The sequence below is a fragment of the Gymnogyps californianus genome, chromosome 1, assembly GCF_018139145.2.
Source record: "Gymnogyps californianus isolate 813 chromosome 1, ASM1813914v2, whole genome shotgun sequence".
NCBI classification, from domain to species: domain Eukaryota; kingdom Metazoa; phylum Chordata; class Aves; order Accipitriformes; family Cathartidae; genus Gymnogyps; species Gymnogyps californianus.
The window spans coordinates 97,093,087-97,111,984 of NC_059471.1; the positions used below are offsets into that span (position 1 = coordinate 97,093,087).

The window sequence follows — 18,898 nt, forward strand, 5'->3', positions numbered from 1 at the left end:
TATATAGATTTAGTAGTCAAATATGGGCTGTTATTTTTTTTTAAAAGGTAAAAATAAGTTCAGAGAAAATTAACAAGTATTATACAAGCCCGATTTATAAAATATCGTCCAGCTTCTAATCATCTATGCAAGCTTCTGAACCGTTTCCCAAATGACTTCCCTTACCAACAGGCAAACAGAGCAACACTTCACCAGCATATCCCAAAAGACCTCCTGAAACAGAGCACAGGTTTTCCTTGACAACACTTGAAGAAAGTAATGAGCAGACCTTCTCCTGATACATAAGGCTACAGTACTACATGAGTACCTCCATCACCATTTCACTTCTAGCAGTTGATACCAGAGGAAGAACTCAACACTTACCCACATATATTCAGGATAATCAGCCAAACGTTTTAATCCTTCTATAACCGTATCTCTGTCTTCTTCCCATTTCCTTTTGCAGAAAACAATCTCAAGGAAGTACCATGTCCAGCCAATTAGGGGCACATATAGCAGCTCTCTCTTAGCAAGAACTTTGGAACTCTTGGAGGAAAACAAAAACAACAATCCAAAAGTGTCATTTGCTGATTTGTATGATGAGATCAAAGCCATTAAAGTTAAGATGACAAAGAGTTGATGGAGTTACATCTGGAAACTCAAATGCAAAGAAACTGTATGTGTATGGGTTTTAAATAGACCTATCATCCTCCAGATGAAGGGAACACTCATGGCCCCACATACCCCTAGCACTCCGAAGCGCTCTGTCATAGTCCAGCCGCACAAGAAGTCGATTTCAAAGTTGTGATTCAAGATGATGATGACGTGTTCTTTCCCAAAGGTGTTCACCGTGGCCTCGTCTGAGAACAAGGTGCACTCTGTGCCTGACCACCATTCCAGCAGCATTACCAACTCTAACAAACATGATGAAGACGGAGAGAGGAGTTAGGGGTGTCGCTTACAGAAAGCGGTTAGCATTTCATCTCCAGCCCCATTCAGTGCCTAGTCTCCTCTGACTCCCAACAACACTGTCACCTTTTCAATCCAACCCAGTAGAGATGAAAGGAAAACTTGGATGCGATAGACCAAATCACATCACCATCCTTAAGCAGTATTTAGGGCACTAGATATATGCATTTTGGATAATTTAGCAAGTTTTTAACAGTGACAAGTTTGGGCATTATATTATGAACGTGAAATTTCATGATCACTGGGAAAAAAAAACCCCAAAACTTTGTGCCTGAAAACAGACAGTTGAGCCACTGATTGCTCTACTAAATGAGTACAGTTTCTCCCAGGTGGAATACAAATTATGCATAGATGCAGCCTAATGCTTTTACTCAACATGAAACAAGCTTTATGGAGGTAAACAGACCAATAAAGGGCTTTTAAAGGGATAGAGTGCCATAGATCTTCTGCAATAGATTTTAATATTAGAACACAGGACTCTGATCATTCTGTATTACGGTCATCAACACAGAGTCAGAAGCACCAGAGAATTGAACTAATTTATCAAAATATGCAGGCAAAGACAGGAATAGTAAATTGTGTGTGTCTTTTAATGCAAAAGAATGAACCCTATCCCCTCTGTCTTCTCCAGCTTTTCAGTATCGCAGCGTCTCTCTTACTCCACCCTGAACATTTCCTTCATTACCACTCTTCTTATTTTCCACCTCCCCTTTTTTAATCTTAAAAAAACCCATCCACTTAAATTCAGCATGCACGGAATGTAGTTGCTATGGTTAGCCTATTTCTCTCATTTCAGTACAACGAGGCAGATGGCAGGCATTGCTTGTATCATGGGACAACTATAAAAAAAATTATGAGAATAATTCATTCTCCCAGTATGAATATTTACTTCCATGCAAACTGTAGCCATTGGTATTTTCTCATTTCAATGAGATATGGAGGAAATCAAAATTTGGTTGCGCAAGTATGGCAGTTAAAAAGTCCAACTCTTCCCACATTACTATGACAAACTTGCAGGGTCAAAACTGGAAGGCGCCTGCTCGGTTCTCTACATCAGGTTCTGCCACGCAGAATTTCAACTTTCTGTTGGGAGGCCCTGGTTTTGCAAAATGGGGCAGCGCCTTCCTGCACAAGGGCTTCTGATCAGTGGGATCACAACAGGGTAATCTATCCACACTGCTAAATAAGAGCGGGTCCAATTTTGCACCACATCAGAGAGAAGGCAAACACAGTATTTAGGTGAATGATAGGGAAAACCAGTCCTGGTCTGCTGAAGATACATAGCTTCTCTAGCGCTTTTTTTTTTTTCACTTGTATTCCCTGTGTGACCACTTATCCACCAGGTTATTCCCCTGTATCGTTTTCAAGACTCACTCATTTGGAGGCATGACAAAGTTATGCAACTTGCTGATCAAGAGAGCGTAACCCTGGTCAACTGGAAATACAGCAGAGGAAAGACAGAATAACAGTTTATACCAACTAGAGGTTTCTATCATCGCTTTCCAGCTTTGTCTCCTTTGTGAATGATGTGATCGCTTACCTTTGTTGCTCTGGTTATCCTGGCTCAGCAGAAGGGGAAAGAGGACAGCAAGTGTCCTCAGTTGAGAGCTATGCTCTTCCAAGCAGGTGGCCAGGAGAACTGAGTAGTGGTACCAAACACAGTGTGGTACCCTGAGCTATTTTCCCTTTCCATTGCTGTCTATGTACTAAGGAGGAACATCTCCAGTACCTGCTACAGTTGCTACATTTTTTTAATCAAAAATAAAATGGGTGTGTTTCTTCTTCAAAATCAGAAAAAAAATTCTGCAGAGGCAGGTGTGGATGATTTTCTGCAGAGCATTTCTTGTATCATTCACTCTAAAACAGTGGAGGAAGCTTTGCCGAGAGATTTGCCAGAGTTCATACTGAGAGAGGAGGGTTGATGAGCCAGAGAATTAATACGAGGAAACAGATTGTCCTTTAAAAGTGTACTGATAAATGATGTAATCATAACCGAGATTGGGCTCATTTCCTTTTTTTGGGGTGTGTGGGTTACAGCTATTTTGCGTGGCACCAATCCTGCTGATGCTACAGCAAGCCCATCCTTCTGAACGAAGGGACGATAGATAACACTTGCACTGCTTGGGATACTTCCTGTAGAGGACAAGCAACACCTTGCTACAACAAACCCCCTCCTGTGGCCGGGGTTCCCTCACGCCAAGGCAGGTGGGTTTACGGCCTCGCGAGCCACCCAGAAACAAAGCAAACAAGAGGCACAGCGCACCTCTCAGTTTTAAGTACTAACATTTGAGAGATTATTTTTGCAACCGGACTAAATCAAACATGCTGCGCTCTCCAAAGGTGTGAGTCATCTGAAAGGAGCTCATGTAGGAGAGCTTCAAGTACAGACTACCCATCATGAACTACATGCACTGCAAATGATTTACGTTGAGGCCAGAGCCCGACAGATGTTTCTTCCCTAAAACGTCTGCCATGAGCACTGGATAGAGTCTATCTCCTTCCCCTTCTGAAGCTGTGCGTTATGTATTTGAGAAGAGATACAGTAAGAATAGAGCCTGGTTTTCAGTAGGCTATAGTACATAGCCAGATACACAATAACCTGTGTATCTACCCCTGCACACCGGTGGATCCTCTGCCAGACGGGCAGAGCAGCTTCTGTTACAGACAACTCTGACATGAACACCCTCAGCCTAGAAGTGAACAGCTTGGAGTAAGCGAGCAAAACATAGCATCCGGAACAGAACACCAACCTACAGGTTCATTGCCAAAAGGCTTCCACATAAAGAAATATATTTCATTATGAATGGCAACATTTGAACTGCTGCATTTATACAGCTTACTTAATTCGTTATAAATCACAGCTGAAGTGCATATTCTGTCAACTCTTCCATTACAGGCCATCAGCACTCTGCAATTCCATATAAAATCTACATTAATTTTCATAGTTTAATTTCTCAATAATTTAATTTATAATATGCTATACACGAGGGGTTATCCTAGGTACAACCCAATTATCTACTCAGCTTCTCCAAACCTTTTTGAACAATAGTGTAGGTTATTTCCACTGTATACAAAATATAAGATAACAGCATTTAAAATGTGATTTTTCCATGCACAATGCTAACTTGTAGAAATCGAGGGTCTGAACCTACAAGACTTACAGGCACAAGGAGCTCATATCCTCAGAAAAGCCAGAGTATTAGTGCAACAATAGTTTTCAGGATGAGATCAGATTCTAGATTATTAAAAGCACATTAAGAAATTCTTACAAGCAAATAAAAAAAAAAATCCCATATACCCCCACTACCCTCCAACCAAGTTGACTTTGAAGTTTCTACCTGTAAGTTCTTCCATTACAATACCTTTTCTCCTGACAGTTTGCCTGCCACTCTCTATTTAATTTCCTTTCTCCTGTGCTTCTCAGACAACATTCTCAATGGGTAGGACAAAAAGCACAGGAAGGACAAGGACAACAAGCTTAAAAAGAAACCAAACTAGATACTTTGGAGAGTTTTTATTGGTAGTACTTCACATTGATGATTTAAGAAATGTGGGTGCCTGTCAGTGGACTGCTCAACTGTAATTTAAGGACGCATTTAGGTGACTCATTTACCTGAAGTGGGAGCTGGATGCTGAGCTGAGCACTAAGGTAAGTGGCCATGCATACTGGGAGGGGATGGAGAATGGAAACGAATTAGATGATTCACTGCTGAAACAGGAGGTGACACTTGGACTAAGGAGCCTTCTAAACATTCATTTCAGAAATCTAATCCCCTGTTAAGCTGTATGAGGAGAAAAAAAAAAAGCCATCCACAGGGAGGAAGTTGCAAAGGTCTGAAAGAGAGCAGCAAAGCAGCTGCACTCACTGTAGAGCTGTCCCACAGGCAGAAGAAGAGAGTGACAAATTGCTCACAAGAGGAGACACTGGCACCACAGATGGACACTGTAGGGTGTAAGAGGACTCTGAAGGTGTCACATTGTTCAGCTAGAGAGGCATCTACACTAGATACATCTCTCTCTGCAGACCACGCAGTCAACCTGGGCTCTTAAGTGGTCAATATCACACATATTCTCGATACCTGAAGCAGGCTCTGTGAATTCCCCCTTCCCCATCACTTAGCACAGGCTCTGATGCTGGATGAAGATGGTATTGAGACAGAATCAGCAATTCCTACCAGTCAAGATAGGGTTGGGGGTGGGGAGGAGCTTTACTTCCCACTTTTTTGAATAACAGAGTGACAATATGTATCAGTCCCTTGACTTTTGTATGTTTTCCCAATATTTCAGAAAAGATGGCTGCTTTGAACTGCTCTGAAAGAGTCTACGTCTAACTTACCACTTCTCTCTCTCTCTCTCTCGTGTGTCTGTGTGTATACATAGATGCACGTATATATATTTTTTCTTTAATTAACAAAAAGAGAAACAAAACCCACTCCCCTCCCCACCCCCAGCCCTCACATCCCCTTCAGTCATACTCACGGCTCCAAAGCGAATAGGCAAGGCGACAGTTTACTCGGCGATAAAACTGCTTGTTTATGGGCCAGAGGACTAGTGTGCATAGTTGAATGAAGTTAATGATCAGTCCACTCACAACAAAGACGAACCCAATGAGGAGATGAACTATGAACTGGGTCTTCAGAAAGGCAATGAAGCCCATGATAACCACTCAGAAGCGTGTGCAAGGGCCGTCACTCAGAATAATTGTCCTGAAAGAGAAAGAAAAGAATCAAATGGATACTGGATTTACAAGCCCTGAGGAAGGGCAAAGTAAGAGCCCTGAAACAGTCCATGCAACTTCAGCAACAGGAACCCAACCCAATAAACACTCTGCTCTCCAAGCCTGCCTCATTCAGGTCTACACACAATAAACTGTTGATGGTGCAAATCACTTCCAAAAATAGGAAGGAATCATTATTTACAATTTACAGCCCACTAGGAAGATTACTGTTTGCTGAAGATGAATCTCACGCCTCTCTTCAAACAAAGATCATATAATTGGACTTAATGCTGGGAGGAACACAGAGCCCTGCACTCACAGTGAAGCAGTCGAGCCCCGATCAGTAAATCAGCTGCACCGTGACCGCTGTACCTTCAGGGGTTGCTGTCCCTGAACTGCAACAGGAGCCTCAACACCCCCCCCCCCCCCCCCCCCCCCAATAAAAGGCATGCTGAGCCTCTGGAGCTGTGTAAACAAACCAATGCCTTCCTGACCTGCCTTCAAAGCCGCTGCTCTGTACATACTTCTGAACAAGCACTGAGCGAGGGCTGCTGGAGGCTACAGAGACTTTGTTACATGTTTGCTTTGACTAGAAGGGTATGGCAGTCCATCTGGGGAGCAGGCTCTTCATCCTGCAGTGAATTTCGGGATGGAAAGAGCGGGGCTGGTCACACAGAGCACCAGCCTGGCAAACACTAAGGCATGGAAATGGAAATTAGGTATTCCCACATCCAAAACCCATGCTGGAGCAAGTTTAGTAACTTCTCACTTTGTCAAGCCACAGTTCCATGATCAAATATACCAGTTAGTGTAGGGGAAAAAGAGTAAAACAATAGAAAAACCTTAGGCTATGTAGCAGTACAAACTTGATCCGGAAAGGGCTTTGGTGCAGAATCTTGATTCCACCAAATTAGCCGAGCACTTAAGTCTGAGCACGTGCCGTATTTATACCAGGTGCAGAAAGACGGGCGATGTCTGAACCAGCAGAAAGTCATAGTAGCTTAGACAGACAAATCTGATCCAAAACAAATCCTGCCAGTACAATGTTAACCCAATAAAATGTATTTACCAAGCCACTAGATTGAGTTTATTCCAAACCCTGTGTTATCTGGCACTGGCCTTTTTGACTTGTTGGGTAATAGAAGCCCTACAACTAGGCCAACCAGGCTGTCAAACCACAGCCTCAACATCTCACCCAAAAAATAAAAGCATGACCCTGATTTTCTGCCACAGCCAAAGCTTGCTGACAGTATTTATGCTCAGCTTTTACAAGTGTTGCAAATGACCAGACCAACCAGTAGACAGTAACAAATACTTTTGAGAAGTCAAGCATCCAAAGGTGATGCAGAAGTTCCCGATGCTCGAAAATAAAGTACCTGCCAGCTGTGAGGAACCAAACCATTTTCATTTGCCACCTGCTTACAGTATGGTGCTATTTATAAAACTCAACAGCAATTTTACTTGTGAAAGCTTGTTTTCTACCATCTCTTCTACAAATCAGGTACTGCCTTTCAAGGCACAGAGTGTCTAGCTTTTGCACAATTAAAATCTATTTGCATCATTAGTAATCTACCCACTTCAGAAGCACATTACAGAGGGGGGAAAAAAAAGTCTGTTTCAATAGAGCCACTATTGTGCCTATGACAGAAAGCAAAGCAAAGTAAGTTGAATAAACCAATACTGAAGCTTATGATGAATAATCTAAATTCACCCAATATTTTCCTATAAGAATGGAAGAAACATTTCTTCCACTAATAAATTACTTTTGAGAACACCTGTTGGGAAGCAGAGACTTGTGTTTAAAAAGAAACAAGTGGAGCCCTCCTTCCTCTCCCCTCCCCAAAGGGTAGCAGGGTACAGTTGTCTCATACAGCCAAAACACTACACCAGCGTTCACACATACCGTATGGGAGGTAGCCATGGTGTTCGGTGTTTGACTCCCTAACACAGCAATGGCCTCATTTATCTTTTCCACTGGCATGTTCTTCAAGTCATTGTGTTAATTACTGCTAAACATTAAACACCACATTCTTCACTTCCAAGATCAGAGTCATTCTCTTCACCTGGTTTCTCTCAAAAACCAGTTCAAACAAACAAGAACAGAACAATTTCCCTCCTCCTCCCTGCCCCCCAACTATTTCTCAAATCCCTACTTGCCTTCTGTACAGCCATGTGCCAGCTAGCTTTGCTGATGACTGTATTTACCACACTTATTAGACCAGTACTTACTGCCTTTCAATGCACAGCTTGGCCCCATCCGGACAAGTGCCCAAAGCGCATACAAATGGCACAAGGAAGAATAGAAATGTCAAGTATTATCCTCAAATAAAATGGTTTGGCTCCACTTCTACGGCCTCTTTGCTTTGAGCAAAGTCTGGAGCACTCTGGTATTTGTCCCTTACGTTAAAGACATTCGCATATTACAGACCCAAAAGGACACATCCCTTTTTACCAGACAGAAAGCTGTAGAGACATTGCAGCATGTTGCTTCTCCAGCTTTGTTACACACGGAAAACAGGATTTATCACTCTTGTGCCAGTGTCCTGCCCCACACATTGCGCACCGTCTTGCTCTGGGGGGACTCCAGAGCTGCGTGGCTCTGGCTGACAACACAGCACAGCCACCTCGTGCGCCTGCACCTGGGCTCACTGCACCCCTGTGCATCTGGGGACTGCAAGTCTTACCGGTATTGCTACAGAGTAAAGAGAACACCAGCCAAAGCATAGCTGGTTCCTCTCCGACACCTTTTGAGGACAGCGTTTGCCCAATTGCTCCATAAAGCACAGCTGGTTTACTTGCACTTCCTCTTAAAATGGTCAGAGATCAACTAAAAAATGGGTTAGTCTTGTTGTCTGATCCTTCTGGTTTCAACGCTGGATACAGAACCTGCCAGTCTCCCTTTTGCCAATCCCTCACTTAATTGTATGTGACTTTTAAGATAATTAGAAGTTAATCTTCACCCAGGAATTCTTTACTTTTCTGCATTCCTGCCCATGTAGGACAGCCAAGCAATTCAGGGACAGGCCAACAGGCAAAGGGTGGTCAGCAGCTGTTTTGTTGAATCCCACGGTCAGGCTGGGGAGAGGATGGGGAAATCAGTATTTGCCGGAATGAGGAGAAGCAAGACTTCTGCATCTGACACATACATTAAGATCACCTAAGTGAAGTGTCTAGGGAGTACACATCTGCCCTAGCTTAAGACAGCAAGTCTCAGCACCATTCATTTTTTCTTTTTTAAAGTATACCTGTATCATGTGCATATTCAAAGACCTGCTGGTAAAATCTTTTTTTCTCCCTTCTTTTCCTAAAGCACCTTGTAACTTCACAACATCGACCTTTCACCACAAAACCTCCATTTCCTCCTGTGCAGCCACACAAGAACTGCGGGCAACTTTAGTACTCTCCCTGCTTTCACATCCTCGCCAAGTGCCTGCTTTTCATAGCCATACTGCAGGACAGCACTAGTGTAAAACCCAGCTCAGACCAAATGGCACACTTTCATTGCCTTTTAGTGCCTTACCTCACAGGGTTGTTTGACTTTCATAAAGCCAGAGACTGCTCCCCATAGTATTGATCTTTACCTTCTCTGATGAAAAAGTTCTTAAATGCTTTGCATCCTTCTGGGCTCCCTCCTTTATTTATATACCTCTCAAGTAAAGGGCAAGGAGGCAGATGTCCTACAGCTTTCTTGGGTACAGAGCTGTGTCTTGAGGCTCCACGTTCGCATGGATTCTCTGGTATCCAAAAGATACTATATGCCTCAGTAGAAGGAAGAATACGACCTTTTTCCTTTACCCAGCTTCCTACTTTCATGAAAGTCCTAATGATTAAACTGCCTTGAGACTTCTACCTCTCTGTTAAATGTTGCTGAAATGTGCCACCAAGTTCAAAAGCCACTAGAAGGGAGAATGACAGAGACAGAGTGATTGCATCAGCCTCATTTCATTAAGAAATCAGGTTAAAAAAACCAGATGCACAACGTGCACTAAGCACATTACAGCCATTTCATGAAATGTAGTTATTTATGAACTCAAAATTAAAAATTAAGCCATTAATCATTCTATAATATAGCATTTCCAGTTCGAACTCCAGGTTTTAATTAATTTATTGCTGTCATGTTTGTACAATTCCTCTGAAGTTCATGAGGTTTGCGTGAATATGAGCACGAAATTAGAAACTGGTGCGCTGATTCTAATATTCCAACCCAGTGAGAATTAATGTATCTGACAACAACAAAAACTGCGGCAGCCAGTACTTACATCTCTAGCCTTTTGCCTTCAGTTTTTCTGAGCGTGCTGTTGCCATTTTCCAGCTGCTTCCGCTCTACTGTACCATATTTATCTCCACTTACGAAACTAATTACAGACATCTTTTGCTCTGAATGTATTGCCCCCACCCTGAATTCTGGTATTTTACCTACCTCATAACATTTTTACTAGTTGAGGAATTCAGTGAAACCCTTACGATACTGAATTCTACCTTTTACCATCGTATTTTAAAATACTGTATTTTTCAGATTGACTTTGTAAGCCTCCTTGATGTCTGTATAAACTTGGCAAACCCCGTCTATGAAGAAAGGCTAATAATGTTGCAAGTCAGAAGCAGTACAAAAAGGCATTTTGTTAGCCACATCTCACCAAGAGTTTCCTCACCATTTTCCAGAATTCTACAAACTCTGCTCATCGAAAACACACAAGGAAAATTAAAAACTATTTTTTATTCAAAGTCAGAACTATCTGTCCCATGAGCTGCTTCATGTGTATGAGGAGGACAGGTACAAACAGCAGCAGCCAGGAGCTGAAGAAAACGCCTCTTCTCTCAGTATACTTTCTACCCTCCAGAGTTCTCTGATGATCTGACTCAGGCTACCTCTCTTTTAAAACCAGCTTTTGCCCTGTCTTCAAAAAAAGCAACCTGAGGCTCCTGCCCACTCTGCCATGGCACCACTAAAAGCAGTCTTCACTCAGGCTTGATTTATTTTAGAAATATAATTTTAGAAGAACCACTGGTAACCACAGCTGTCTAAGTAGGCTAGAAAACATAGCTTAGATCAACAGCAGTGAGTCAGTATAGCTAATAAGCAAATGAAAGGAAATAAGGTATAACAACAGTTTTGGTATCATTTGAACAGTCTGTACTAAGGATTCTCCAGATATGCTGCAAAAACAGACTATTCAGTCACATCCCACACAGCATTACAAACTGTCCACTACAGACCTAGCCTTTTAAACCTAAGCATGACAGGAAGATTATCTTAGTTTCTCACACAATATAGGTCTTCTTTGCTATGAGGGTGGTGAGGCACTGGAACAGGTTGCCCAGAGAGGCTGAGGATGCCCCATCCCTGGAAGTGTTCAAGGCCAGGTTGGATGGGGCTTTGAGCAACCTGGTCTAGTGGAAGGTGTCCCTGCCCATAGCAGGGGGGTTGGAACTACATGATCTTTAAGGTCCGTTCCAACTCAAACAATTCTATGATTCTAATTTCCCTGCACATCCCTCAGTGAAATGCAAGGCTGATTCAGAGTTCATTAAAAATCCTGCTTGTCATGAATTTCTAAAATTGAAGTGTATGGAAGAGGACCTTAAGCCAAACTTAGGTCACAAAGATGCAAATTTGTTTCTGAGTTGTGAGAACTAGGAATATGATCTCAAAAAGAAAAAATGTTACTGAGTTACCATCATGGAATTAGATGAGAACTTATTCCTTGAAATTTTGTCAATCTTGGCTTTGAAACAGCACCACAGCCAGTTTCTAGAAAAGGTCAAGAGTAAAAGATTATCACCACTATCTGTCTGAAATATATTCATTATTTTGGTCTTGATCTAAAGCCCATTAAATCATAGAAACTTCCACTACTGTCAATAGGTTTGGCTCAGTATCTGTAGAGATTTTTTTATGAGATTAGTCTGTTTCCATCAAATAGAAAGCCTTTTGCTTGACTCACCTTCCTAATGAGATGCTGATACTTCAAGGTTAAAAAAAAAAAAAAAAAAAAAGCTGTGCACATTGCTCTGACATTCATTTTCATTTAATAGGCATGGAGAATGAGAGGTCCTGAAGAAGTTACTTCATTTTCTTCTGCCACAGGTGAAGCGTAGGTGTTAACTCTAGGCATGATGTGGTGGTCACTCAGAACAATGACAACCACATGAGGAGCCCACATCCTCAACAGAAACACTAGTCCCTGTTCATGCCTCCTCCATTCTTTAGAAATCTTTAATTTTATTATTACAAGACTGTAAGTTTACCAATTAAACTTTAGGAGAGAGTAGGTTACAAAATAAAACGCACACGTGAATAGTTTCTGCGTACCAGTGAGCCCCATTGGGGAGTGACCACAGAAAGTCATCCCTTCTCCCCACAAATGCTGCGCTAGGGCACGGCCCCACTGTGGGGAGCCCTTTACGTGCTCAGAGCACCTCCTGCCACAGCAACATCCCCTGCCCTACGGACAACATCCATAAGAGGTCCACACCCTACTGGTGTGGACTTCAGACCCAGTGCTCCTTCCTGCGTTTAAAATGTGGGGCAGCTTCCTATCAAGATATGGGTGGCTCTAAAAAAAAAAAAAAAAATTAAAAAAAAAATCAAGATAAACAGTTGTTTAACTTGTATTTTGTAGATAGAAGACCACAGAATATGTAAACAAAGCAAAGAAAAACATTCAAAAAAATGTGATGGAACAAGGAGGAGATAAAACAGCTCTCAATACTACATATCACTGCACTTGAGGGGCAGTTTTCCCTCTTCCTCGCCCTAAATGAAGTATTACTGACATGATTAAGCCTTCTTGCCAGCTGCAGAAAGCACTGTGCTTATGCCTCTGCTAGAGATGAAATTATATTTTTCTAACTTGTTTCTACAATATTACAGCTGAAAACACAAGCAATATTAAAATGGCTATTTTCCAAATTTAATTTCAACCATTTCCTTTTATCGTACTCTGCACATACAAAAAAAAAAAGAGAGCAAGTGTGCACAAATTCAATTTCTCCTCAGCATACACATTCAGTTAACTCAGCCTCTATTTAAACAAACGGATCAGATAACCGAAATGAATCCTGACTTGCTTAGAAATCTGCCGGCTGCAAGGCAACCAACACAAGGAAGCAGAACTGCTTGAGAAACCTCTCTCACTGCAAGCATCTCTTTATCAATGAAGAAAACAACGGTATTTTCATAAGGATTTTCTGTTTACAACAGGGAAACTAGAGAGATTCTGTCGTGAGTTCACTGTGTAAAACCAGCCCAGACAACTTCAATGTCAAGGCTGAATATCACTGAACTGGGCTGACATCATTTTTTCCATAGAACAGCCTCACCGTACTTGCAAGACACCGCAGGATTCTGCGTTGAGCTTTCCAGTGAAGGAGTCTCACTACTTCAAAACCAGGTTGTGCATGCGTGTAACTTGTTTTTATTTCAGGAAGACAAACTTTATGCTTTAGAAACAAAACCTTATGCTTTAGACAAAACCTTATGCTTTAGAAAACTTAGGGTAGTTTCTATTATAGTATGTCATTCACAACTGCTTGTAGGTGTTTGTGTGCTGTTTCTCCCCTGTATACACTCATGCCATTTGTCATTGTTCGGTCTGCAGTCTGGCACTTTTGCTTCAGTATAAACAACATGTGAAGTTAATTTTTCCTAAAGCTATAATTACAAAACCTTAGTTGCATATTAAATTTAGATTATATAATAATTCGCAAGTTTGCCTCATTTCTCATAGATACAGATGGGTTTTGTGGGTATATGCATATTTACAGAAACTTGGGAGAGCACTTGTAGAACTCAGCCTTGTCCTGGTTTCAGCTAGGACAGAGTTAATTTTCTTCCTAGTAGCTGGTATAGTGCTGTGTTTTCGATTTAGTAGGAAAAGAATGTTGATAACACACCGATGTTTTTAGTTGTTGCTAAGTAGTGTTTATACTAAGTCAAGGATTTTTCAGCTTCTCATGCCCAGCCAGCAAGAAGGCTGGAGGGGCACAAGAAGCTGGGAGGGGACACCATCAGGACAGCTGACCCAAACTGGCCAAAGAGCTATTCCATACCATATGACATCATGCCCAGTATATAAACTGGGGGAGTTAACTGGGAGGGGGGATCGCGGCTCGGGAACTAACTGGGCATCGGTCAACGAGTGGTGAGCAATTGCATTGTGCACCACTTACTTTGTATAGTTTAATTCTTTTAGTATTGCTATTGTCATATTATTATTATTATCATTATCATTGTTTTTCATTCCTTTCTGTCCTATTAAACTGTCTTTATCTCAACTCACGAGTTTTTTTCCTGATTCTCTCCCCATCCCAGGGGTGGGGGGCAGTGAGCAAGCGGCTGCGTGGTGCTTAGCTGCCGGCTGGGGTTAAACCACGACAGTCCTTAAACCTTGTCTTAAACTTGAATATTACTGATTACAATGACTTACCCAACTGCAAGCATTTGAGCTCAAGTTCTTTCTTTGACCTGCTTGTTATCAAGAGAAAAAAAACCCATAACTTACCTTGTTCTACATGGCATAGAATTAGCCTCATTTTGAAAACCAAAGGCAGGTAGACACACATTACTCTTGGTTTCATCTTTAGTGGAAAGGGGAAAATTCAACAGTTAGGGGCAAAAAAAATAAGAGCTTTTCAATTCTGGTCTCCTGAACGAAAAAGAAATTGCACTTGAGTAAGCCTTACTGCAGCAGATCTAAGCTAAACTGCAAGTTAACGTGCATGTTTTAATGCACGAGCTTCCCCATTAAAGGGTGCTAGTAACCCAAGAGTGCAACGGGGGTGCCACACCCCTCCTCAGTGCTGACTGCTCTTCCTGGGGGCTATACAGGGCTGTGTGTTTGCCTTTCTTTACAGCACTACAGAAGTCAACCTCCCTGCTGCAGCCACGCAGAGATGTGAGCCATCGACCCAGGGCAAGGGGGAGCCATGTTCCCACCAGCCCGTTGGCACAGCAAGACACAGCGGGAATGGACCTGGCTCTTATATGGAGGGGGAGAAGATAAGCAATACTGCAATTTAAAAGAAAAAGGGATAAAACCAGGGGAAGATGCCAGCCCACAGCAAGACATTTTACGCTGAAACGCACAAGCTAGAACACTGTCATATTCCGTATATTTTAAGAAATAAATAGGAACAATTATCCAGTTTTGCAAATTCCTTGTGGCTCCAGACAGACAGTTAAGCATGACTCACTCAGAAATGGCTGTCAAACACCTTCTGCCAGTCTTGCTCCTTCTCTTGGGAGCTTTTAAACCTCCCCCTGGCCCTTTTTGTTTGTTTGGGGGTAGCTATTCTCCCCCCTTTGCCACTTTAGATAAAACTCCTTCAAGGGAGAAGCAGGATGCTAATCCTTGCTAGCTCCCCAGTTCCCTATTCTTTCCCTCATGTTATACTCTCCTCCTTTTGTTACGCACAACGGCAACTTCCCAGGCCTGTGCAAGATTCCTGCTGTGTGCCACAGCGGATTTATGCCATTCAACCATTGTGCTGAGCATTACAGGCATCGCCTGCCCATCTGGTATTCAGTTTGTACATCAACCCCAAATTCTGAAAAATGCTGTCAAGCTTCCAGCTTGCACAGGTTTTGAGAGCAAAAGCAGCCTAGGAGAAGCTCTGGGACAACTCAGCACACTCCAGCAGGTGTAATAGGTTCACTTCAGTTCTCTAAAGGAGAGCCAAATATTCCCCGTCCTGCTAACTGCTCTCTGCAATTTCACTCTGAGTGCAACAGCAGGGTGTCCTGCCCAATTTCAAGTGCAGCAGATGATAGGCAATACTGGGATGCGATACCTGCCAAGCAGTACTGGGATGCTCTTGGTGCTAAATGCTCCCTTTTCTTTTCCCAGCCAGGTTCACTGGTCATGACATTCAAGAAAGGACTTCAGTGGCACCTTCAGTAAATATCGTGCATCTCTTTACCCCGGTACATGAGGGAATGGATACCTGTGAGAGCTAACAGCTATATGGAGCTTACCGCATAGCCCGGCAGGAGCTCACACATGATTTAACCACTGCACTTGCAATGAACAAAACTGCCACCAAGCACAAGACATTTAAGCATTTTGAATGCTTGTCATGAAAAACAAGCCAACAAACCTGTAATAACCACAGTATCTGCACGCTTCTGACTTGCTCCAAAGTTACACTGCAGGCATGGGAAATCTCTTCCTCAGTGACAACACACAGCTTTAGGATGCTGTAGACGTAGAGCATGTCCTCACAGGCACCTGTTGATTGCCCGCTTGCTTGTGTTGCTCATGCTTTCTGCTGCTGCCAGGTGAACTTGTCTAAGCTGTGACTTATCAGTTTGTGTGTAGTGACACGGTGACATGGCTTTAAGGTTTCTGGGCCTCAGCTAGCAAAAGTGGGGGGTGGACAGAGTGGGGCAACTGCCATACAACTGCTCTAATACACCCACCGCCACCTCTTCTTTAAGCCTCAGGAGGAGCTGAGAGACCTTCTTCTCTCACAGAAAGCAAAGGATATAAAATACTACTCCATTACGCAGCAGTGGGGTTAAGCGGCTGAAAACACGCATGCCCACTCCTGTGGCCGGAGCTGGAAAAATCTGTTTTCCCCATGACAGAGGACCCCAGACCTCTGGGCAGGGGAGTGGGGAGCAACATGCTTCTCCCTGGAAGGAGGGGGATGGAGTGGATGACCTGTTTTAGCCAGGTTTACGGCTCACGCAGTGGATGTTCTGGAGGTCTTGTAGATTTGGTGGGTTAGCACCGTACTGACACTCCCAAACAACGCTCCTCAGCTACCAGCAGGTCTCAGTACGGTAGGGCAAAATTCCACATAGGCATGGTTTTGAAAATAATTTCACTTTTTTATCTATATATATGTAAAAATATAAGTTATATATAATCACATATAAATATATAAAAATAACATAAATATACATATATTAAATTATATATATAACATCCACAGGACATACCAGCAATTTCCAGGATAGCAGTTATAGGCATGACAGAATTTCATTTTAACCCAGTAGTTATGCTAGTATTTGGAAATAAATGGTCCATTGCAAATTAGTATTATAATCAGAGAAAGAGTGGGAAGTGGAAGCCAGGAGACTCCATGATTTACAAGTAATGTCAAAAGGCTGGGGTGCCATAATCAACGTTCTCAAGTCAGCTCATTATTTATTCCATCCCACTGCAGTTTACACACCTATGCAATTGCTACACAGTATCTGTGATCCCACAAATCTGTGATAAAATTTGCATTTCGACAGAAGTATGAATCTTCCTTTTTTTCAGGCAATGTGGCAAGAATATCAAATCTCTTCCCTCTCCATGAAAGTAATTGATGCCAGCTGAATTTTTCCTGTTGAGCTAAGGCATAGATTATCCAGTACAGAGTAATAAGAAAGTTAAAATGAACATTTTATATATACTCTTTTCAAAAAGGACTGACAAAAAGAAGTAATTCTTCCCAGTTCTTAACTGGCTTGGAACAGATTCTCGCCTTGCATTTAACTTCACAAATGCTAAAGAAATTCTGTGATAGATCTTTGGTTTCTCCTACTTTTGTTCTCTCTACAGGTTACTGTTATTGCTTCACAAACACCTTGAATACCGGGGGGCACTGTTGCACCGACCAGCCTGGGCGCTGACACAGTTCTCACAGCTACAATGGGCCAGGAGGAGCTCGGAGAGCAGGGGCCAAAGTGCAGTAACCCACCTTGCACCCGTGCCGGCCCCAGATTCATCCTTACAAACTCCCCCTCCACTTTATGTGAAGGTGGGCAAAACCAACAATATAAGTACATATTGTGAGGCAGAAATACAACCCAGGTTCTTAGTTTGATTTAAAAAACAAAACACCACATTAAAAAAAAAAAATTAAACATGCTCCAGTTGCTTAAAATGATGAAAGAGGACTGAGACCAGAACTTACTATATAATCTATTACAAACATGCAATTAACCACAGAAATAGCTGAAGCTGTAAGTTGCTTCAGTGAGTTCTTCTCAATATAGCTGAAAAAATGGCATTTTTATTATGTTGAAAAGCTCAGGACTTTTGCCCCACCTGACCGGAGGTCAAGTCAAGATTTAACCACCAGGAAATCACATTCTGCATCTAGCAGCTCTATTATTTTCAGCCTCTCCCATGGAGCAAATGCCGATACTGACATTTTCCCCTCAAATGTAAGCATTTTCAATTCCTCATGTGAAGAAAGACTTATTGCCTTAATTACTTGTGGTTTTGATAGAGCTAGCAGCTGTAGTGAGACTATTTTCTTCATTTCAACTAGTTCATTCAAAGTTGAAAACCTGACTAGGCGTTGAAAAAGTAAAGAGCCTCTTGCAATCTCTGAATAAAAAACAGGCGGGAGAAAAATTCTGAAGTTTAGTCAGGTTTAAAAAGTTTCGGTTTTTTTAAAAAACAGGTTAAAATGTAAGTATTTCAGTGAGAAACTTCAGTATTTCTATATTTCGATGGAGGGATTTACAGTTTGACAGAAGATTTGCTGGAGCACCCTTTCCTGAATCACCTGCTCTGATTTGTACAACTCCGAAGTTGCTAAAAATTTCAGAGTGCCTCCACCCTCATTGAAGAGGGAGGTTTGCCGACAGCAAGCGGCGAGAGCACTAGCCAGCTAGTAGCTAGCTGAAGTGGAAAGTAAAGTGATTAGCCACAGTAAGTGACCTCTTTAAAATATTAGGAATTTTTTTCTAGATAGCCCAAATAAATTTCATAACACCAGTAATCCAGCACTCTTCAGAGTGGGTCTAAAGAAGTGCAAGTTAAATATTGTATAAAAAGGCATCATTCGGAAAACGTTGCCTGCTTCCAGAGCAGTGTGTGGTTTCCTCAATGACAAAAGGGCACGGCTCCCAGCTGTCCCTTGGAGTCACTCCCCTGAAACGAAGGGACATTTTCCAAAGTGAGCCATACAACTTCAAAACAGAAAACCCGACACGTGGGACTGCCGCTACTGAGGTCAACAGTAAGTTCAGTCCAAGAACTGCACAGGGAGAGCACAAACCTCCCTCAAAATGGCAACTTCCCCGCATCCCTATGGAGCCAAGGGCAGGGAGGATGCCCAGAACTGATTCGCAAGTGCTCAGGTAGCTAAGAGGAAGGGGAAGATAGCAGCCTTGAAATGCAGATAGCTGAAGAGCTGAGAGACTAAGGTGGAGTACAGGAACAAAGCAGCACAGGGGAGCAGACATCACCACCAGACCATGCTCCCCCCGCAACCTGTACGTTTGAA

At 42.4% G+C, this 18,898-nt stretch overlaps 1 protein-coding gene across 2 annotated transcripts in view; it reads right to left on the reverse strand.

The window, feature by feature from the left end:
* AGPAT3 (1-acylglycerol-3-phosphate O-acyltransferase 3) overlaps positions 1 to 18,898 on the reverse strand; it is a 92,241-nt gene that overhangs the window by 9,683 nt on the left and 63,660 nt on the right. For both annotated transcript variants that reach the window (XM_050906276.1, XM_050906284.1), the window contains exons 2-4: positions 5,428 to 5,654; positions 724 to 893; positions 364 to 525 (exon numbers count right to left, since the gene is read on the reverse strand). In XM_050906276.1, coding sequence (XP_050762233.1) covers positions 364 to 525; positions 724 to 893; positions 5,428 to 5,605 — 510 coding nt within the window. In that variant the 5' untranslated portion in view covers positions 5,606 to 5,654. The remainder of the gene's footprint in view (positions 1 to 363; positions 526 to 723; positions 894 to 5,427; positions 5,655 to 18,898) is intronic.